Here is a 23,770-nt window from a genome sequence, read left to right on the forward strand (position 1 = left end):
ACATGTAGGGGATGACTTTGGCTTAACCAGGAGATCTTCGAACCCAAAAAACAGTGATACAAGTAGAAACTAAGTCAAATTATTAAATTATTATGAATATTAAAAAAAGCATGTCGGGGCAAAATTAGAAAGGCCAAGACAAAAAACAAGATAAAACTAGGTAGGGACACAAAAGGTAACAAGAAAACATTTTACAAATACGTGAGAAGCAAGAGGAAGACCAAAGACAGGGTAGGCCCATTACTCAATGAGGAAAGAAAGACAGTAATGGCTTCAGCATTAAATGCCTTTTTTGTTTCAATTTTCACCAAAAAAGTTAACAGTGACTGGATAACAAACAGTGAACATCAGTGTAAACGGGGTAGGATCTGAGGCAGATCAAATCCACCTGGATTTCAGTAAGGCATTTGATACAGTTCCACATGGAAATAATTAGTTAAATTGGAGAAGATGGGGATTAATATGAGAATTTAAATGTGGACAAGGAATTGGTTAGTGGGGAGACTGCATACTGAAAGGTGAACTGTCAGGCCAGAGGGAGGTTACTACTGGAGTTCCTCAGGGATTGGTCTTCAAATCGATTGTATTTAACATTTTTATTAATGGCCTTCACACAAAAGTGGGTGTGTGCTAATAAAATTTGCAGATGACACAAAGTTGAGAGGTGTTGCTAATAGAGAGGAGGACCAGAATACCACACAAGAAGATTTGGACAATCTTGAAAACTGGAGTAATAGAAATGGGATGGAATTTAATAGTACAAGGGCATGCACTTAGTGACTAAGAACAAGATTCTTTGCTACAAACTGGGGACTTATCAGTTGGAAGGGACAGAGGAGGAGGAGAAAGAAATGGTGCATTGATTGATCACAGAATGACTATGAGTTGCCAGTGTGATGTGGCCATGAAAAAGGCTAATGCAGTCCTCGGATGCATCAGCCGAGGTATTTCCAGTGAAGACAAGGAGGTGTTAGTAACGTCATACAAGGCACTGGTGAGACCTCATCTGGAACAGTGTGTGCAGTGCTGGTCTCTTATGATTAAGAAAGATTAATTCAAACTGGAACAAGTTCAGAAAAGGGCTATCAAGATGATCTGAGGAATAGAGAACCTACCTTATGAGAGGAGACAAAGAGCTTGGCTTGTTTAGCCTAACCAAAAGAAGGCCGAGGGGCGATATGATTGCTCTCTACAAATACATCAGAGGAATAAATACTATGTAGGGAGAGAAGTTAAGTGCCAATATGGACACAAGAACAAATGGATATAAACTGGTCATCAACAAGTTTAGGCTTGAAATTAGACCAAGATTTCTAACCATCAGAGGAGTGAAGTTCTGCGACAGCCTTCCAAGGGGAGCAGTGGGGAAAAAAAAACCTAACTGGCTTCAGGACTGAGCATGATAAGTGTATGGAGGCAATGGTAGCACTACACTACCTACAATGGCATGTAGCCCATCTGCGACTGCCAGCAGCAAATATCTCCAACGGCCAGTGATGGACACAAGAAGGGGAGGGCTCTGTGTTACTACAGAGAATTCTTTCCCAGGTGTCTGGCTGGTGGGTCTTGCCCACATGCTCAGGGTCTAACTGATTTCCATATTTGGGGTTGGGAAGGAATTCCCCCTGGGTCAGCTTGGCAAAGACCCCAGGGGCTTTTCATCTTCCTCTGCAGCATGGGTCAGGGGTCACTTGCAGCTTTAAACTAGTGTAAATGGTGGATTCTCTGTAGCTTGACGTCTTTAAATAAAGGTTTGAGGACTTCAGTACCTCAGCCAGAGGTTCTGGGTCTGTTACAGGAGTGGGTGGGTGAGATTTTGTGGCCTGCGATGTGCACAAGGTCAGACTAAATGAGCATGATGGTCCCTTTCAGCCTTCAAGTCTATGAATCTATGAGACTTTATGTATAATCTTTGTAAATAAACAAGATTTTCCCTCCTAGTGGGAAAAACCCACAGGGCCCCAAAGTTTGACTAGCCACTCCGGTCAAAAGGAGGTAACAATAAAAAGTGCAGTGCTAAATACTTGGCAAAAATCAGGCCCTAGATGTCTCAGATTGGGTACCCAAAATTAGCCGACACCTTTGACCTTGATCTTTCTGTGCCTCAGCCACATCTGTAAAATGAGGATAATCCCACCCCTTCACTTCATGGGGTGTGGGGAAGTCAAACCAGTGGTTGCAAAACACTCCGATATTGTAGTGATGAGTGCAACAGAAAAGCCCACACAAAAATTAGTAATTCTGTCTCCAAAGCAGAGTTTGAATAGCATCCAATAAAAAAAGACAGGGGACACTCACTGTGCAATGAGAAAAACTACTGAATAGCTGCCCATGAAGCGAGCATACATCCATCCTGTGCACTGAATGAGGCAGGGATCCTGCACCCAAAATAGTATTAAAAACTACCATAATGCATACACACAGGTGACCTAAATTGTGGCATTTCCTATCTTTCAACTGCTTGACTTTGCAAACTTAATGTTCTTTTAACACAGTTGTGTGTATAATTTCCTAGGTTTTTTTAAAAAGCAATCTGAAAATAAGTTCCATCATATTGACACCTACATGGGTTTTCAACAGGGTTGGAAGCTTTAAATCCATCCCCCAGACCTTTGCTGCTTGAGCTAATGGAGTAACTGATAGCAATAGTAGGTTGTTATCCTCTATTTGGCCCACCACTAGATGGGGAAGAAAACAAATATGCACTTTGCAAGTGAGTTTCACAGATATTTGCTGACAGCAGCAGAATGGTGAGACTCAGGAATGTTGGGTTCTACTCCAGAAACAGGAGGAGAGCGCACTCTAGCGGGCACAGAGTCTTCTGCCCACTCCTCACCAGCTTGCCGCCTTCTGCCCTGTCCTCCGCAACCTGTCTCTGTCACAGTCCTGTCTCTTCCCCATGCCTGGCACCTTGTTCCAGTCCCATTCTCCACTCCTCAGGCTTCTCAGCTGAGTTCCAGTCTCCTTGCCCAGCCACCAGTCCCATTTCCCCTTCCCGCACTTCATCCGATCTGTTTCCCCCCGCCCCCGACACACACACACAAAATAGCTCCCAGTCCTAGCCTCCGTCACTGGGCTCGACATCCAATCTCAAATTCAAAACCGATAGAAGGAAATACTTTGTGCAACACAAACTGTGGAACTCATTGCCACAAAAAGTTGTTGGCTAAGAATTTAGCAAGACTCAAAGAGGGACTGAGCAATTACATGGATAACAAGAATATCCAGAGCTAAAATAGTTAATGCTTAAAAAAATGTATTGGAAGGGAGATAAAGCCTCCAGCTTCAGATTTTAAACCAATCTCTGACTATTTAGGATTAGAATGAGGCCTTCATAGGGGACAGATTATCCCCCATCTGCTGTTGTGGGGTTTTCCTTCAAAGCAGCTGGGATTGGCCACTGGTGGAGACAGGATACAGGACTAAATGTACGCTCGATCCGATCCCATCTCGCAGTTCCTATGTCCCAGATGCTACCGTGTGAGGCATGAGTGCTGGATTGAGGTCTCCCCCATGGCAAGGGCATCGTGCTGTCTTAACTCACCCACACAATTGTCGCAGATGCTGCAGTGCGAGGCACGGGGAGGCCGGAAGATCTTGCACGTATAACAGTACTTCAGCTTCACTATCTGGTTGTTGATCTGGAAGTTTTTAATACGTGGAGGCGGGCGCTGACCCTGAGGCACAGTTCCATTGGTGGCCTCTGAAAGCAATAGCCAATCAGACACCAGAATTGTTAATCCAACTCCACTGCATTTCAGCAATAACTGCTTGTTCCATCTCATTAACACCAAGACCAGGAGAGCCTGCAATTCTCAGAGCCATCGGCAGCAGCTCTGTTCACAGCTCTAAGAACTTGGGGCCAGGTGAAGAGACGCCAAGGACTCTGCTGAGTGAAGGAACAGGGGCAAACCATTGCTAGGATGTACCTGCGCCCGACATCACCTGCCAGAAAGGGAGAGAACGACCCAGACTGCTCCCATTCCCAATCATGGTCTTGCGTGAGAGTGAGTGGGGTGTTGGGGAGAGAGAGGGGAATTCCCTAGGTAAACCCAGCACTGCAGGAGGAGAAAGAACTCATGTGAGCTAATGGATGGGTACTTTGGGGGGGGCGGGGCACCTTCCAGAGCTGAGGGACATGCAGGGCACCACCGCCACTCTCCAGGCACACTCAGTCCTCTCACAGAGTCAGTAGGGAAGATATGCTCCCCAGCAAACTCCCCACACCAACCCAGGCTCTAGCGCACACTCACACTCCTTCACAGAAGGCCTCAGGGAAGGTACTCTGGCATAGATTCTGTTGACAAGAGCCTCTTCACTCACCAATCTCCATTTCAATGAAGGCTGCCTCATCAGGCAGGGCTCTGGGGATCACACCAGGATCACTGAAACTTGTCCGCAGGAGCATGGCCATCGCGAATAGGAAAAGAACTACTGCAAAGACAGGGATGGCTGGAGACAGCTGAACTGCCAGGTAGCGACACCTACAGAGGGAGAGAAACAAGGAGGTGCTGAATCAAACCAAACAATGGCCCGGGCAAAACTCTCTCTTCAAAGCCTGGCAAGGTCTCAGAGCCCAGACGCAGCCATGCCGGAGTTCTCCAATGGATCACATCTGGAGAGACTGCCTGATGTTCATCTCCCATCCCAATCACCAGGGCATAACACTTTTGGGGCAGCTACAGCGAGTGTTACCACGGAAAGTATAACCAGGGAAGCGTGATAACGTATTCTTAGTCAGTTTTAATGCAGTAAATACGTCCATCTCTTCTCTCAGCTGGAACCAAAGACAACCAGAACCCTGTGACCAGCCAGCTCCTTACCAATCAGCCTGGGAATTTCTCCTGTGAAGGAGTGCAATGCAATCAGAAGGCACTGGCTGTCCAGAAAGAGTATGACTAAAATGAGAGAAATATTAAAGAGAACTGTTCCTTGGGCCCTGTCCCTTTAAGAGGCGGGTGAAACAGTGGAGCCCAAAAGTTTCAGGACAGAATGGGCAAGGTTGGAGGTGACTGGCTTCACTGAACTCTCCTGCTTACCACCCAGAGAGTTTATTCCAAACCTTGAAAAGTAACTGCAATAATATTCCCAAGCCCTGCACTCCTTATCGGAAGAGTCACTTACAAAGGAATTTGTTAGGGCTGTTGCTGCACAACAGGGCCTTCTGCTCCCCCGTACCTTTTTGAGACACGGGACATCAGGCTCCATACTCAAACAAGAGAAAAGCAGGAAAGACTCTGTTCACATCTCCTTACAATCCCCCCCCGAAGATTGCAATTTCTTGTCAAACACACAAGCCACAAGCTTACGAAAACCAGGAGTGGCACAGTTAAGGTTGTGAAGTATGTGGAGTAACATCTTAACTCTCCCCTTGTTGGGATGCCACCACCTGCTACTGGATTTTGGAGTAGGCAGTGTCTGCCTAAGCTGCAGGAAACTAAGGCTTTGTCTACATGACAATTGGCACCAGAGTCATACCATCAATTTAGTTACACCAGTGCAAGCTCCCCATGTAGACAGGCTATACTGAAACATAGCAGGATTTAGTCAAGTGTAGCTGCTCAGTAATGATGCAGTTACTCAGCTACAAGTTCTCTCAATGCAGACATGGCCTAATTGTAGGACACCCCCCTCCACACACGTTAGCCTCTGTATTTAGGATCATGCAGCTAGAAACCAAGGAGAGGGTGCTCACTGAATCCAGGGTCATATCTGGTAGCTGGCTGCAAGTACTTCCCGTATCAATGCTGCTGCACAGGCCACACTGAAGACCCAGCTGGACCCTGTGAATAGGAGTCTGGTTTATCATTGCATTGGGTACAGCGGAAATAACATTTGTTTCTGGTTAGAGTGGGATAAGGTACTATGATGCCCCCAGTTCCTATTGCCATCTCTAGGGGGTGCCAAGAAAGACTAGTGTTCACCCAAAGCATCAAAATGGCCTAAGTCTCATGGAGAGTTGGCTCTTTTTAGCCTCCTAAGGCTCAGAAGGGCTGGTGAATCCCCAATGAGTGCAAGGCTGGAGGGTTGGGGTGGCCCCCAATTGTTCACAAAAGGGGCGAATGATCTAACTAGGAACTTATATGGCCTCCCTCAGCACAGTATCGGAGTGCTTCACAGATATTAGTGAACTTACACCACTTGTGAGGTGGAATGTATGATCCACTTTTACAGATGGGGAAACTGAGGCACCGAATAAATAAGGAAAAATTAGCGGCCACCTCCATGTATTCTAGTGTCAGTGACCTGGCACGATAGGAAGCATAGGAAGCCTGTGGCAGGAGTCGGTACAGAACCTAGCTCTGAGTGCTAGCCCAATGCCTTGACCATCCTTTTTCTTCCTGCAGTTCCCGTCTTTCCCTACACACACGTCATCACATGCAACTCTTTGTTAGACATTCTCACCTGTGTGTCTCAGAGTGCTTTGCAGACGCAGGAGTAGCCCATTTGTACAGTTTAGCTAACACACACGTTTGGCCTAAGCAATGCTGCCTCTCCGAAAGCTAAGCGGACAATAGTTTGTTCTGATATGAGGGACCTGAACTCTATTTGTAGCTCTGCCTGAAGTGATAATCTGGCATCTGTGTCAAGCCCCTGACCTACCAATGTTAAGGTTGATCTGACTTTTGGGGGAAGACTTTAAAAAGAAGTTTCATTGCAACTTTAACTGAACTGGAAAGACAGAAATTATCTGATATGGAACCACAACGTTCCCAACATGGTTTGACAGCACGATTTGACATGGAACGTTCAGCTCTACACCACAGACTCTCTTACCACTTGGGCTAAATGTACTCTACAAGTGCATTACATAACTATTTGCTAGACCGCAGTAGAAGATTGAGATTCCAGACCCCTAAACCTGACTTTGGAAGAAAAGGGTGGTCTGCTGGTTAGACAGACAGACAGACTAGCCAAGCACAGATTTGGCACATTCAGTCCAAAAGGCAGTGTGGCTGAAACACCAGTCTGCCGCACTAGACCTGGGTCCTTGCACTAAACTGATTACATTGACCATGCCTGGACAGAGAAGCCATCAGGGTTTGTAGTCTTGAAAGTTTCACACCAACTGGATGGGTCAAGGGGATAAGCAGCAGTGCTTCAAACCTGACCCACACAGCCAGTGTCAATTCAAGCCCCAAGTTGGGCAAAAGGTTCGAGGACATATTACTAAAAACTCTCTGGCAAGGTTTTTGTTTGTTTTGGGGGGGGCACGTAATCAAAGTGTTTTTGTGAAAAAAATTAAATGTGAATGCTTGCTGGGAGGGGAGTGACTTTAGGGGCCAGAGGAGTGGGAGGGAATGGGGTAAGAGGCATATGGGGCTGAAATGAGGGGAAAAAATAAGGATAGGTGGTAAGGGAGGTAAAGAGGGGTTGGGGAGGGACATTGGGAGGGGACAAGGGATTAAGTGGCAGGGGAACTGGGGGAGAATAGGGGCAAGGGGTGCTTCAGCCCGACATTCTCTACAGTGTGCAAGCCAAAATCTGGGGCTCCGAAGTCTTTGTGTATATGCCAGGATCTGGGGTGGCCCTGCCATCTTTGAGTTCTGACCCACCCCCATGGCCGCCCTTCATGTGCGCCGGTTCTGGAGGGGCTTGCCTTTTTGGACTGGACTGGTCTGAACTCTCTCCATACCCCCATGTGAGCTGGGATCTGGGGAAGCCCTACCTGCTGGGTGGGGAGCTGAGCTCAGACATATTTGGAACATGCACAAGCACAGGGTTTCTCAACCTGTGGGCTGGGACCCATAATTGGGTCACCAGAATGTTTTAAAGGGTGGCATGGCAGCTACTGTCCCATGGACCTGGCTGGGCTCGCCTCCCTGCTCCAGACACTGCAACCTTTGGGGTCCCAGCACCACTCAGGTTTGGCCCTGCCACCATGATGACGGGAGTCCAGGTAGGCTGGATTTCAGTGAGTGGCCCTGCAATCTCATGGGCCAGGTCACAACTCCACTCACACAAATTTGGTCCAGTCGGGGAGGGGTGGAACCTAGCGATGCAGCAACCCTAGAGGTTGCAACTCCCGGAGCAGAGACATAAGCCCAGCCAGGAGCTGCCAATGTTGGGTGAGTGCCGGGCAGGACCCAAGCGAAACCACTCTAGGGCCTCCAACCCCAGACTATTTACTGGGTCAAGACAGGCTGTAAACATTTACAAATGGGTCCTGACCCCTACAAGTCTGAGAATCACTGCTGGGGTGAGGAGTTAAGAATGGAGCAGTTCACACATCTCAGAGCTACTGTTTCAGGCTATAGGGAGTGTTCTCATTCAGCTGAGACCATCACATTTAGGTGAATGGGCTATGTCACATCTCTGAGACTCCTATGCTTTCAGGATTATTCTGGGCTGGGGCTTTGGCTATAGCAAAGCAGTTGCTGATTAATTTCATAAATATTATAGCAGAACAACCTCTCTGCTTCAGTTAACGTGGTGGGATCTTTCTGTTTAAAGGAACTTTTTCTAAGTGTTCTAAAATCTGCATGCTTACCTGGCTATTCTTGAAATTTGCTGTGCTTTGTGGTGGTGCAGGGTAGGCTTAGTGATCCAAATCGGAGGTCATTTGAGCAAGAGGTACCTATGATACAGCCCCCCCCCCCCCCCCAAACCCTCACTGCCCCAAAACAGCTTTTCTTGAAGTTCATAGATTCCACCAACTTTTTTGTGCACATAGCTTCTAAAATGCTAATGGCTTAATGGGCTGGGAAGGAGAGGCTGAACTGGATGAGAGAGTGAGTCTTCTCTCACATGCTTAAAAGTTACTGTAACCACCAGTAATGAAACTGTCAAGTTCTTGGGACACACACCCCATGCCTGAGATTTCCCACAGACTCGGTTATCAACTACACACTCCAAAAGCACAACCACTATCCCCATCCCACTACAACTAGGGCTTGATATCTACAATTAAAAGCTAGGCTGAGATAGCTACATTGGGGAGGGGTGGGACACACCACACCCCTGGCCCTGACACACAGTCTATGCCACAAGCTAGGTCCGCATAGCTGCTTACATCGACCTAGATAACTTCATTCAACACTGTTGGAAAAACCCCTTCCAGCGGTATAGGCTGCATCTATGCTAAGGGGTTAGGGCAGCATAGCAATGCCAGTATAGTCTCCATAGTGTAGCCATACACCCGGGAGATTAGGGGGCACTTAAGAATCACATAGCAGCAGTGTGACTTAGTGGAGAGAACATTGGACTGGGACTCCTAAAACCTGGGCTCTATTCCCAGCTTTGACACTGGCTGTCAGGAAGCAGGGCCTGCAGCAGCGCCAGTCACCAGGCAACCCAAGGAGGGCAGCTGGCCTGTAGTAGGCTGCCCGATTGGTGGGAAGAGTCAGCAGACCAGCTCTTAAGCCCAGCAGCAGCAGCAATTTGGCGGGTGCTCAAAGCATTCCTCCACAACTGCAAAAGCTCCTGTGCCAGCTTGTTCCCAGTACAGCTCCTGCCTAGTTCCAGCCCTGCTTCTGCCCCATGCCAGGTAACCTGGCTCTGATATCTGGCATCCACTGGTGATCAGGCACAGTATACTTTGACTCCCCGTCTTGCTGATAATCCTGTTTGCCAAGAGCCAAGCTGGGACCAGCAACCCTTTGCAGTTTACACAATCCTCCAAAGAATTCAGAGACACAAAGACAATATAAAGGGGATCCTAGCAAACCTGTTAAATATCAACATTATGTTGACAGGTTTGACAATAAAAAAAAACCTGACACTCTACCACCCCATTGCAGCTACATCTACCCCACTGACCTCTAGCCAGGAGCAGAGGTTCCCTGGGTGCATTCACTCCCTCTCCAAACTCAAACTTACTGTCACTCGTGGAGCGATCTGCAGGAAAACTTGCAAAAGAGATCCATTCACTCTTCCACAACCCGAGCAGGGGCCTCAAACTTCTTTGTGGTGAAGACACCTCCCTCCAGCTTTGTGTGGGTTACAGAGCTCTGAACAAGATTACAATCCCAAAACCAATACTCCTGACCACTTATTACTGAACTGTTCTAAAGACTCTGTTCTTCACAAAGATGAACCTCTGCGGAGCTTATAACCTGGTAAAGGAGAAGATGATGAATGGACCAGGTATGACCACCTGGAATATTCAGTTATGCTGTTTGGGTTGTGTAATGCCCTGGCGACCTTCCATCATTTCCTAAATGACATCTTTTGGGACATGCTGGATCAATTTGTTGTCATTTAGCTGGATGATGTCCCCATTTTCTCTGCATCTCCACAATCATCATGTTTGCATGGTCTTGGAGAGACTTTGCCAAAACCATACCTATGTGAAGCTTAAGAAATACAAGTCTGATAAGGACACAGTGGAATGCATGGGTTATCTCATCATGCCTGAGGGACTCACCATGGACCCGCATAAGGTGGCTGCAATATCCGACTGGGCCTCATCAAGGATGTACATGGGGTGCAGCAATTCCTGGGATTTGCCAATTTCTACAGGCGAGTCTCTAACCTGGTTGCACCCATAATGACATCCCTGCAAAAGGGGGACCAGTTCACCCGGTGCACAGTAGCTCAGTCAGCCTATGACTGGCTGAAGACTATGTTCACCTCAGCATCAATCCTGATTCACCCAGATCCAACTAAACCATTTAGGATCGAAGCAGAAGCCTCAAATTTTGCCATTGGTGCAGTTTTATCTATCATGAGGGCCCCCACAACCAACTCCACCCCTGAGACTTTTATTCTTGGAAGCTAACCCCAGGAGGAAAAAAAATTATGACATTTGGGACCAGGAGCTACTGGCTATCAAGGTGACTTTCAAGGAATGGAGTTACCTACTACAGGGAGCCCAATTCCCAGTCCAAACTCCTGACAGCTCACAAGAACCTGGAATGCCTATAAACTACTAAACACCTTCACCAACACCAGACTAGCTCGCTTTGACTTTGCAGTAACCTTTCGCCCAGGAACAAGAAACAGGACGGCAGATGCTCTACCCCACAAAGAGAAAGATCTCAAACCTGGTGAAGAACCCTCTTCCACTATGCTCAAGGTGTCCAACTTTGTCAACTGGATGATCAACAGCACTCTGACATCCTCCTTCCATTCCCTGGTGACCCATTCGTAACCCAGATCCGCCAGACCCTGAATTATGCAGGTACCAGACCTAATGCCAAGTTCCAACAACAGAACTGCCCCCTCTGTCGCAACTGTTGTATTTATGTTCTGGAGGGACAACCCAGGCTTCAGGTAGGGAAGCCATACTATGATTTGCCACTTGTGAGCCATTTTGGCCAATTCTAGACCTGGAATCTGATCTCAAGTTGCTTCTAGTGGCCAGGCCAATGATCTTACATGAAGGATTATATAAAAAGTCCTGCAGCCTCTGTGCCTGTACCAAGACTGCACCAACAAAACCCCATGGTCCCCATGGACTTCACTGTAGAACTGCCACACTCCCAGGGACATACAGTAATCCTGGTTGCCACTGACCTCCTACTAAAGATGGCACACTTTCATTCCATACCATTACTGTTCATACCACATAGGAGACGGCTTGGCTCTTCCTGGAAAATGTCTTCTGCAACCACAGGTTACCAGCAGATATTGTATAGGACTGGGAACCCCAGTTCATTTCCTGATTCTTGGTGGAATTCTGACTTTTTGGTATTGAATCCCTTGCCTCATCCACTTATCACCCACAGACTCATGGGCAAACAGAGAGAGTCAAATCTTGGCACAGTATCCTTGCTGCTTTCTGAGTTACCACCAGGACAACTGGTTCCCCCTACCGTGCTACACCAAATTTGCTTGTTAACAATGAAATCCACACCTCAGTCCAACATAGCCCATTCTTTGCAAACTATGGCTTTCACCCCCGCTTCCACTCAGACTTAATGGTAAGTTCCCCAGTACCAGCTGCCGTGAACTAGCCTCCATCCTATACCAAGTGACCTATACCAGGAGATCAAGGAATACTTTCAGTCCACCAATGAAGCCTATAAACACCAGGCAGACCAAAACTGTTAGGTTGGCCCCAATCTGGCCATAGGGGACAAGATATGGTTCTCTGCCCATCTGCCAAACTAGACTACCAATACCTGGACACTTTAAAATATTAAAGAATGGGTAAACCCAAAAGCCTTCAGGTTACAGCTGCCAGAGTCCTTGAAAATCTACCCCTTTCACATCTTACCTGTTAAAGCTTTAAAATGGGATCCTATACCCAAACTGATTAACTCACCCCACACAGATCTGCAGACAGCAGGAGTACTTGGTCCACCAAATCCTTGACTCCTGGCGAGTTAGGGGAAGCCTCCACTAACTGGTGGACTGGGGAGACTATGGTCCAGGCAAACAGTCTTGGGAACTGGGAGGGAATATCCATGCCCTGGACATATTTGAGAATTCCACTGGCAGTACCACGAGAAACTGGGTCACGAGGCCCCTAGGAGGCACCCTTCGGTGGGGGGAGTACTGTCAGGAATCAGGTCCTGCAGCAGAGCCAGTCTCTGGGCAACCTAACAAGTGCAGCTAGCCTGTAGTAGGCTGCCTGACTGTCTACACTGCCTGATTGGGTGGAAGTCAGCAAACCAGCTCTCAAGCTCAGAAGCAGTTTGGCAGGTGCCACAAGGACTCCTTGTTGTTTTCACCCATGGCTATGACAGTTCCTGTGCCTGCTTGTTCCCAGCCTTGCTCCCACCTTGTTCCAGCCCTCTTCCTGCACCCGACACAGCCCTGCCCCCAGCCTTGCCTCACTCCGGGTTACCGGCTCTAACCCTGGGCTCAGATTCCTGACTTCATCTCTGACTCTTGGCTCTGACCCCAGCTGCGATCCTGGGCTCTGATTCCTGGCTACCAACTCCTGATCCAACCCCTAGGCACAACCACCCAAGTCCCAGTCTCAGACACTGGCCTGCTGGATGACTTTGGCCAAGTCATTTCATCTCTCTGTGTCTCAGTTCATACATTTCTATAATGAAAATAATGATGTTTCCCTCCGTAATGCTACTAGCCCTAAGTAAGATCTAGGTATTATCATCACCTGGCCACAGAAACATCTGGGCTGCACTCCTACATGATAACTACAGCTGTCTACATGACCACTACCTCCACCCAACCCTTCTCTTTGTTAAAAAAAAATTAGGAAATTAAATGGCAAAATAATTTGTTAATGCAGAGTGAAGGTTGCCCATTGATAGCTCATGCCCTTCCAGAATATCTAGGTCAGTAAAACTCAAACTTATGAAAACCAGGAAGTACAGAGTCAAGGTGCAACCCTTAACTCTACCCTCTTTGAACAATGTCTCAATAAGCCCAGCACACACACACTCACACTCTGCCTTTGCCCTGTACTGAACAGGAGCTTCCTACACTCATACACTTAGTAGATGCGGGGGTCTTTTCATGGAGTAGCCTAAATTATACAACTCCTTCAAATCCTTTACCCTTATGCACATACCATCACACACTGAACTTTCACTTGCTATCATTAAACCCACGGGCCACATATGTTCCCACTAACTGCTGACACCCCCATGGCAAGAAGGCCTGTGCCCTGCTACTGACACAGTGCTGATATGAGACATCCTGGATCTCTCATGGTACAGATGCACCTCTTTCCTTCCGTCACACACACACAGGGGGTCAAGGAGAGGGGCTCAAATATACCCACATAGGGCCACAGACATCCAAATCACCTCATATCACAATCACACCTCTTCCAAGCTGCTCCAACTAATTTCTCTACCATTCATTGCAGCTACACGTGAATGCAGCTGGAGATCATGCAGCTAGTGGCTATCGCCAATTCCAGGAGGGCAGAGTTGCATGGACCTTTACCGTAACTCTGTATTTCCTTGTTTTCACAATGCTTTTTTCAACTTTGAATAACCAGTCACTGAACTGAACTAGTTGAATAAACTGAAATGAAGGAAGCATTCTCTGCACCTGCAGAAGAGACTACTCCTGTCAAAAGCTGGTTTAGCACTTCAGCAAACTCTAGTTTTCAGGTGCTCAGCCAGTAACTTCCACTAATTCAGTGCTTTGACTTTCTCTAAAACTTCAGCAGTAATCATGTACTGCTTGATTTATTAAAATTTTACTTAAGTGATTTTAATAGATTATAGTAAGCTTGACTTAACATAGGAGATACATTTTTAAAATGTATGTAAATTTAAAAATATGATTTAAATAAAAACAATTTTTTTAAAAATAAGGATATCCACCCTCTCTATAAACATCCAGTCCCTCTCTGAATCTTACTAAGCTCTTGGCCTCAATGACCTCCTGTAGCAGTGAATGCCCAGTCTACTCACACAGCATGGGACAAAGTCTTTCCTTTTATCAGTTTTGAGCTTGTCACCTTTCAGTTATTTAACATCCCTTTATTCTTGTGCTATGAGACAGGGAGAGCCGACTTTCAGATATCTCTTCTCATGAGTTTTTCCAGACCCCATCTCATTCACATCACTCTTCTCTGAACCCCGGCTAGTTCTGCAGTCTCCTTGTTGAGATGGGGTGACCAGAGCTGCTTATAATAATCCAGATGAGGGTCCACAATTAATTTATAACCACTCTATAATATCTGTATTACTTTTCATCCCATCCCTCGTGCCTCCTAACAGCTTGTTTGTTGTTTTGACCACAGCTGCACATTCAGCAGCAGTCTCCACAGTGATAGCCAGATCCCTTTCCCAAGCTGATACAGTTAATTTAGAACCATGTAAGATGTGAGAGTTCAAAACCACCAAGCAGAGTTTTGAACCTGAAAAGGGAGAAGTGCTAGAGATTCCATGAAGTCCTCTAGGGACTTTGCTTCTGATTTTACACGGAAGGCGCTCAGATACTACAATGACGCACGGAAGTATAAAACAGACATTCTTCCCTCCCATATGCATTACTTTGCACTTATCCATGGTTAACTTCACTTGCCATCGTGTTGCTCTTTCCCCTACCTTGGTTAGGTCCCTCTGAAGTTCCTCATAGTCCTCTCTGGACTTGACTAACCTGAGTAACTTTAGTGTGGTAGCTGTGTTAGTCTGTATCAGCAAAAAGAACGAGGAGTACTTGTGGCACTTTAGAGACTAACAAATTTATTTGAGCATAAGCTTTTGTGGGCTAAAACCCACTTCATCGGATGTATGCAGTGGAAAATACAGAAGGAAGACACACAAACACACACACACACACACCCCATGAAAAAATGGGTGTTGCCATACCCACTAGAACGAGAATGATCATTTAAGCTGAGCTGCTATCAGCAGGAGCAAAAAAAAAAAACCTTTTGTAGTGATCATCAGGATGGCCCACTTCCAACAGTTGACAAGAAGGTGTGAGTAACAGTAGGGGGGGAAAATAAGCATGGGGAAATAGTTTTACTGTGGGTAATGACCCATGCACTCCCAGACTTTATTCAAGCCTGATGTAATGGTGTCCAGTTTGCAAATTAATTCCAATTCGGCAGTCTCTCGTTGGAGTCTGTTTTTGAAGTTTTTGTTGTTGTTGTTGTATTGTGTCTTTTAGGTCTGTAATCGAGTGACCAGGGAGATCAAAGTGTTCTCCGGCTGGTTTTTGAATGTTATAATGCTTGACGTCTGATTTGTGTCCATTTATTCTTTTACGTAGAGGCAATGTACATGCCATGGCCAAACCGGACAGCCTCTACGTAAAAGAATAAATGGACACAAATCGGCCGTCAAGCATTATAACATTCAAAAACCAGCCGGAGAACACTTTGATCTCCCTGGTCACTCGATTACAGACCTAAAAGACACAATACAACAACAACAACAAAAACTTCAAAAACAGACTCCAACGAGAGACTGCCAAATTGGAATTAATTTGCAAACTGGACACCATTACATCAGGCTTGAATAAAGTCTGGGAGTGCATGGGTCATTACCCACAGTAAAACTATTTCCCCATGCTTATTTTCCCCCCCCGTACTGTTACTCACACCTTCTTGTCAACTGTTGGAAGTGGGCCATCCTGATGATCACTACAAAAGGTTTTTTTTTCCTCCTGCTGATAGCAGCTCAGCTTAACTGATCATTCTCGTTCTAGTGGGTATGGCAACACCCATTTTTTCGTGTGTGTGTGTGTGTGTGTGTGTGTGTGTGTGTGTGTGTGTGTGTGTGTGTGTGTGTGTGTGTGTGTGTGTGTGTGTGTGTGTGTGTGTGTGTGTGTGTCTTCCTTCTGTATTTTCCACTGCATACATCCGATGAAGTGGGTTTTAGCCCACAAAAGCTTATGCTCAAATAAATTTGTTAGTCTCTAAGGTGCCACAAGTACTCCTCGTTCTTTTTGCTGAGTAACTTTGTGTCATCTGCAAATTTTGCTACCTCACCGCTCACCCACTGCTTTCCAGATCGTAAATATATTAAACATAGGCTGTAGTATGGAAACTCAAGGCCCCGCTGCTAACCTTTTGCCCTGATGAAAGTTGACCATTTATTCCTACTCTTTACTTCCTGTCTCCCAGATGGTTTTTGACCCATGACAATAGGTGATCTGTCTGCCAGAGTGACCTGTGCTTCTACCATGGCTACCAGCTCCAAATAGCCTACACTGTTGCCATCTAGTGGTTTATTGCTTGAACTGTTTTCCTGAATAAGAGGAAAGGCAGAGAAGGTCTTTAGTATTTGTATGTTACTATCTGTCCCTACTGTCTAAGAGTCCCTTAGAAAGCACTGGAGGGATTCCTAGCTGGTCTGCAATTTGTTTAGACACCTGTTTACTGGCTAGTTGCTGGATTTATATTTTCTCTATTTAGCCAAGCCACCATCTTATTTTGGATTCCCAAAAAGTGACAGCTTGCACAGATGATATGGCTTCATTATGCAGAAACCAGCCTATCAAGGTTTCTATTGAGAATATGGTTCTCATCCCTTGTTGATGCGTGAGCTCTAGAATCGCTAATTCCCCTGCATGATTTCAGTATAGGAATCATGGGTATGTCTAAAGTGCAATCAAGGTGTGATTGGCAGCATGGGTAGACATACCCAAACTAGCTTTAGTCTGTCTAGCTCGGGGTACTGGTAGGTTTGGAGCTGTAGCAGCATAGACTTCAGCACAGACTAGCCACTCAAGTAAGCACCATGGGTCCCAGGCCAGCTTGTGCAGCTCACAATAAAGCCCGTGCTGCTGCAGCATAGTGCTAGTGGTACTTTGCTGAGTGGAAATGCAGTCAGAGCAACAATTGATAGATAAACCACCACAGAAAGGAGATATGATGGAAGAAGCCAAAAGGTAACTACGACATGTGGGACAGAGGTGAATTTGGAGCATGCCCTTCAAAGGCTCCAAAACACCACCTACATAAAAATGCCAAATGAAAGCATTCAGGCACACGGAGAAGTGACGTGCAGAAAGACAGCTACATTTGGAAACAGCTTATTTTAGACCAGATTTTTGTTTGTTGCTTTATAATACTGGTATGATTTCACTTATCTCTCATTGATGGGGGTAAGGGAGAATGGAAACAGGTTATATAGACCTCGCCTCAGCAGGATATGAATTCACTTTGAAATATACCTTATCCACTCAGCTACGCAATCTAATTATTTCACCGGGGAAATTCAGAGGGATTATTTTGCCCACAGGAGGAAGCCCATAGGTTCCTCCCCCCTCACAATAATGCATGACACATGGAGAATGAAACCAAAACCTCAGTAGAAGAGCCAACAAGCTGAAAGTATGATCCCTAAAGTGATCCACATGCAAACTCCACTTATTGTGGCCTGATTCTGCTACAAAAGTGAGAAGCATTTCATCACATTTTGGTTCACCACAAGCCAAGATCCTATCTATATGCACTTTGAGCCTGAAGCAAATCTCCCCACCAGAGATAGGCCTGTGTATCTGTTCTAGGTGTATGGTCAGATGGGTGCAGGAAGAATGAGAGTGTTTGGTAATGGCAGGGCCATTCCCCCCCTCAGGTTTAAAGCAGTACAGCGAGCAATGGGAGAGCTCATCCTCTCATGCAGCCCAGTCACTGTTGCTTCTAATTAAACAGGGCAGAGAGTGCAAGATTCAGAGTATCAGCAAGCAAGAGTGCACTCAGCATTTCCTTTTAACACAGAGCAGACAGAGACACTCTCAGCCAGGTCACCTGGGGAGCAATGCAAGGGAGTATGTGTAATGAAGGGCACCAATACCCACATTACCAACCTCCCCCCGGAGTGACAGACAATATGAACTAGCCTTGTTAGGGTTCTGGTCCTTCAACAGCACCCCCTTGGAGTATTGATGGGGGTGGTATAGTTGCTCAAGTGGGGGTGCCCAGTAGCACCCTAAAAGGGAAGCAGCCTCAGCGCTCTAGCCACTTCCCTCTGGATGCTCAGAAAGCAACTGAGGAGTAGGAAAACAAACAAAAACATGCAGCCAGTTCAAGCTGGGCTGCCGGCTTCTCTTCCTTCAGAGGGGACATGGATGGGCTGCACACTGGTTCAAAGCCCGCTGTGTCAGCAACAGAGGAATATGGTACAGCCTCCTTCATCTCAGAGGTCTTGGCCCTCCTCTTAGGCAGGGGGTAGGCTCTGTCCTCTGCCAGGCTTCTCCCTGAAAGCAGGGAGGCCCAGCACTCTGCCCTGCTCTCAGGCTGCATGTACATTCCGAGATAGGGGCGTGTATGCATATACATTAGCACATACATTTAGCAAGAGTATAAATAGCAGTGTAGCCATGGTAGCACAAGCAGCGGGAAACACAGGTCAGCTGTGCTGAGTACAACCCAGCCTGAAACGGGTGGGTAAGTACTCAGCATGGCTCAGCCATGCCTTTGCTGCTGCTACACGTGCTACCGTGGCTACACTACTCTTTATACTCAGGCTAGTTCAAGCAGCATTAATGTATGTGTACACAAGCAAAGGAATCACATCCCTAGCTCACAGCTTAGACGTACACTCAGAGCTGCTCACTGCTCAGTTGAGCTTCCCCACTCTTGAACTCCTCCATTTTTGACATAACTTGCAGAGCAAGGGGGGCGGGGGGGGGGAAAGAGGGTTGAAGTAGGGCCACGGTGCTGCTAGCTGGTGTTTAGATCTCCACCACATAAAAAAAATTCAGCATTTCGATTCACCTCGCCAGTCCAGTGGACTATTTGGAAGCTATAGGATTGTAGGGACAAGTACCAGCACTTTATCCTTGGACTGGTGTTCTTCATGGTGTTCAACCACCTAAATGGTCTATGATCAGAGAAAAAGGTTCCCCAGCAGACAATACATCGGGGTCCATGGCCCACTTCACTGCCAAGGCCTTTTTCTCAATGACAGAATAGGTTCTCTCTAGGGTACAGCTTTCGACATATGTAGAGCATAGGTGTTCTCCCTCAACTTCTTGACAAAGAGTTGCCCTTAGCCCTACCTCTGAGGCCTGTGTTTGTAGTATAAAACTCTTTTTGAGAAGTCTAGATTATAAAGAACTGGTTCCTGAGCCATACAATTCTTTCGTGTCTTAAAGACCTTGTCGCAGGCCTCAGACCACTGAGCATTTTTTGAACTTCCATCCTTTACAACATGCATGAGCGGAGCTACAACAGTGACAAACACCGCTGATACCATGCCAGGCCCAAGAAGCACCATACTTGTTTATTTGTTGTGGGGCTGGGACAGGCTGCCAAAGCTTGCACCTTGTTGACCAGTGGTTGTACTCGGCCTTCTCCAATAGTATAGCCTAGATATGTGGCATTGCAGTTCCCCACTTTATATTTTGCTGGGTTTGCCATCACACCTGCATCTGTGAGGGACGAAAGGACTGCTGAGACTGGCCTTACATGGCTAACCCAGTCTTGGCTGTAAAATCATCCTAGTGTGTATTGTCTGTATGGCTGCAGAATGTGGTCCATCAGCCTCTGGAAAGTTATTGCTACCCCATGAAGGTCAAAGGGCAGGGATCTTAACTGATATAAACCAAAGAGCATGGAAAAAGAAGGTCCCTCCCACCTCCCTCCAGGATCCTGGTGTCCAGGGTATTTGCTAATATCCTTTTGTGAAATCTAAGGCAATTATATATCTGGCAGCTCCCAGACTTTCCAACAGCTCATCTATCCTTGGCATTGTATGTGTGCCGAATTTTGATACTGCACTGATCTTTCAAAAAAATCGATACAGAAGCATATTGTGCCTTCTGGCTTTGGCACAAGCACAGTGGGGCTTCTCCATGCACTGTGTGACTCTTCGCAGGGTAAGCATAGCCTATGGTTCATCCCAAATTGTGTCCCACATTTTACAGGGGTGCATCCAGGGAGTCTCCCAGGCACATTGTCATGGTGCCATCTCGATATGGTCGATATGCCAAGTTGGCTGGTCCAGGTAAGGATGAGAACACAGTGGGGAATGAGTCAACTAGCTGCTGTACCTCATCTTTTTATCTGGGTTGAAGTATCTCTCCCATCTGTGCAGGTTTAGCTGTTTGGGTCAAGGGTGCCTGGGGTCCTAATTCAGAATCCAAAGGATAACGGGCTATGAAGCCCCTTGAAGACTTTCCAGGCTTTTAAAAAGATTCTGGTGGTATATCTGTGGGTTTTTGGTTTTTTCCTGTCTTTTCTTTGGCTGCTGGACCTTGGGGCCAACCTGTCTCACCACCTCAAATGACCATTGCCATAGGCCCGTAATTTAGATTCTGAGCTAGGCAGCAATAATAGTACCCAATCATTTGGTTTGAACACCACAATCAGGCCCCTCAATTGTAGGCTTTTTTGGGCCTGCTGGGCATTTAGCAGGTTTTCGTTGGGCAAAAGCAGTGGTGGGCAACCTGCGGGCCATCAGGGTAACCTGCTGGCGGGCTCCAGCCGGCATGCCACAGGTTGCACACCACTTCCCTAAAGACTTAAATTTCTCCTAGCTGCTGAACATACTGTACTATGTTCATTGTCTGTGGTCCTTGCTCTTCCCTCAGCCTTGCTCTTCCTATACAGCCAGCTGTATAGGATCTTGAAAGATTGGGGTTGGGGAGGGGAAATCAGTGGAGGCTTGGGGCACCTCCTGTATGGCAAACAGAAGTGAGGAAGCAGCTGGTTCCAGAGACTATGACCAGAGGCTACGAATTTCTTCATCTCCTTCAGCATTTGATGAAATTATTTACCAGCTCATCTGTCCGGGGGCTGTATATTAATTTCCTTGTTGACTTGACTTTTAGTAGATTTCACAGCTCTTTCATCAGATTGCACATGAAGTTAGTTCCCTGACTGGTCAGGATCTCCTGTGGAATTGCTATCTGGACAAAGAGCTACATGAGTTCCACCATGATGGTAGCGGCATTTGTAGAGTGCAAGGGGGTGGCTTTGGGATACTAGGTCACGTAGTCGAAGAGGACCAGAATGTGCCGATACCCCCACAGCATTCTTGTTCAGGGGTCCCATGAAGCCCATCCCTATTATCTCAAAAGGGTCCTCAACTATTGGGAGCACGACAAGAGGTGCTTTGGGAGAATTCTTTAGGTGCTTTGGAAGAATGGCTAATTGGCATGAGGAACAGTAGTCAGACATCTCTGCATACACTGAGCTAGTAGACCTGGACCACTACCCAACTGATGTTTTTTTCCCCCCTCCCCAAGTGTCCTGCAAAGGGAACTGAATGGGCTACTTGTAAGACTTCTTGTCTAACTCCCAGGGGCTAGGAGTTGAGTTTTTACCTCCCATCTGCCCATTTCATTCAAGGCTGTAAATCCATTCATCCCTGACCTCAAAGTGCAGTCACTGCCTTAGCCACTGGGGATGTACCACCAACTCCATTCATCACAGCCCAGCTTAGCATCTGATTAGCTCACTGCTCTTGAACAAAACTGGTGTTTTGGGCCAGAATGTCAGCCTCCAGCAGGAGAGAGCCCCCAAGCTCCTGAGGCTTGGGGAGTTGAAGGTTCCCTGATTTGGCTGGAAGTCCCCTCGCTGGAGTTCTCTTCCTCCCCTATCACCACCAGTTTTGATGGTTCCAAAAGTGCTTCTGTCTGTGAAAGTGAGCTGTTCCATCAGGTAGCCAGCCAGTCAGCCACCCCATTCTTTCAGGATGTCGCCAAACCAACTAATTGGTCCTTCATTAGGATCTGGCTATACCCCAAGTCCACCAGCCCAATGACTGCCTTCCCATCAATCCATTCAATCCATACTGGTTCAAACAGGTTGGCTGGGGCCCTTTTCTGCATCTGGATTTCTGCCCTCCAGACTTGACTATAGCTACAGTTGATAAAGAGGCAATCTCGGTGTAGTTGTCCTGGTTGTGCACATGAAAAGCAGACCCTAGGGACTAGACAAGAGGTATATCCCAAGTTGTGGGTGAGGCTTTTCCCAGTGGGGTGGCCCCTTTTTGATGTCCAGGTGCCCCCAATCTTGATCTGCCCACACAGGTTTGGCCGCAAGTTACCCTAGCTTCTTGAGCACCTCATTCAAGACTTCACTCCTTTACCTATACCCTTCACAGCCCTTGAGGTTAGCCTGGAGTGCCATACTGGAGGGTTATTGCACTTGGGCTGTCCTTCAGTTCAGACTGCACTGGACCTCTGTATTCTGGCTGGTTACCTGCCTGCATCCCTGGAGGGCTATCAGCAGACATATAGTTCTTAATTGTGTTAGCTAACACGGTAATTAATGAGGTAAAAATCCCAGTGAAGATAAGTCAATTTATAGTTTGATTTTACCTCGAGTTAGTTAACTCCTTTTTTCCCTAATGAAGACAATGTTTCCCTAGGCTTTGGCCTCCCTGTGTAACCACAGGAATTGCCAGACTAGAGAGCAATCTAAGCCAGTATCCCACCTCTGAGAAAGGCCATCCTCCAGAGGTAGCTTCAAGGAACCTACACATACAATAAAAAAAAAAAAAAGGATGGACAACTCCAATGGTTGTAAAGAAAAAGAATTCAGCACTCAGAGCATGTGAGACCAAAACCAACAATGGAGCGTTCAACAGAAACCGTCAACGGCTACAGACTGTCCCTCAGAAAGAACAATCAACAGAGCAAACTCTACAGAACAAGAAGTCTCAAGGACTCGAAACCTACCACTGCCAGTTGTTCTAACTAATGGACAGTCCAATGACGAAGTTGTTATGCATTCAGGTAATGTAATTAGAAAACCAGTACAATTTAGAGACACTTAAACTAATCCTACTGAACTTCAAAGATAGTGTAATAGTGCAAATTTTGTAAATGGTAGGAATGTAGAACTTAAAAGGGGAGATGTGATGGAATGTTAAGACTTATTATATTGTTCAGACAGACAGTGGTCCTGTGTGTAACACCTTATTAAGCTAGCCTCAGCCATACCTAGCAGAACATTAAAGGTCCTTATAGTGAATGCCCTTAGTATCTCTCTCTGGGAAGGAAGCTCTGTGGCCAGTCCACAGCTGGTACAGAAGCCTGACCTCCTAGTAGCAGCGTTGCAACCTACCGTGTACAAGAAATATATGACAATCATCAAGACCAGCCTCTGCAGCAGGAGAGTTTGCATTCCTTACACATTTTCCCCTAATGTAACTCTGAATATTCTCAATCTATAGGACAGCAAAATTAACAGAAGAATTTGACTAAATGCATGGCCTCAATGAGTTCCACAGGTTAACAATGTATTGTGTAAAAATCTACATCCTTAACAGTTTTTAAATTACTGCCTATCAATTATGTGGGATGTCCTTTTATTTCTATATTATGAAAAAGGATAAATAAAAGTGCACAATTTATCTTCTCTATCCTATTCATGAGTTTGTATACATCTCATTTCTCCTTTTATTTCTCTCTCTTCTTTATTAAACCGCTCTTTGTTCAGAAGGATTCCCATGCCACCCATCTCTGGACCCCAATTTCTGAATATATTACA

At 46.4% G+C, this 23,770-nt stretch overlaps 1 protein-coding gene across 2 annotated transcripts in view; it reads right to left on the reverse strand.

Annotated features, from left to right (window-relative positions):
* The window catches only part of ZDHHC9 (zDHHC palmitoyltransferase 9), a 41,566-nt gene that overhangs the window by 11,316 nt on the left and 6,480 nt on the right, over positions 1-23,770 (reverse strand). For both annotated transcript variants that reach the window (XM_074964348.1, XM_074964347.1), the window contains exons 3-4: positions 4,324-4,484; positions 3,545-3,703 (exon numbers count right to left, since the gene is read on the reverse strand). In XM_074964348.1, coding sequence (XP_074820449.1) covers positions 3,545-3,703; positions 4,324-4,484 — 320 coding nt within the window. The remainder of the gene's footprint in view (positions 1-3,544; positions 3,704-4,323; positions 4,485-23,770) is intronic.

The sequence above is a fragment of the Natator depressus genome, chromosome 9 (genome assembly GCF_965152275.1).
Source record: "Natator depressus isolate rNatDep1 chromosome 9, rNatDep2.hap1, whole genome shotgun sequence".
Taxonomy (NCBI): domain Eukaryota; kingdom Metazoa; phylum Chordata; order Testudines; family Cheloniidae; genus Natator; species Natator depressus.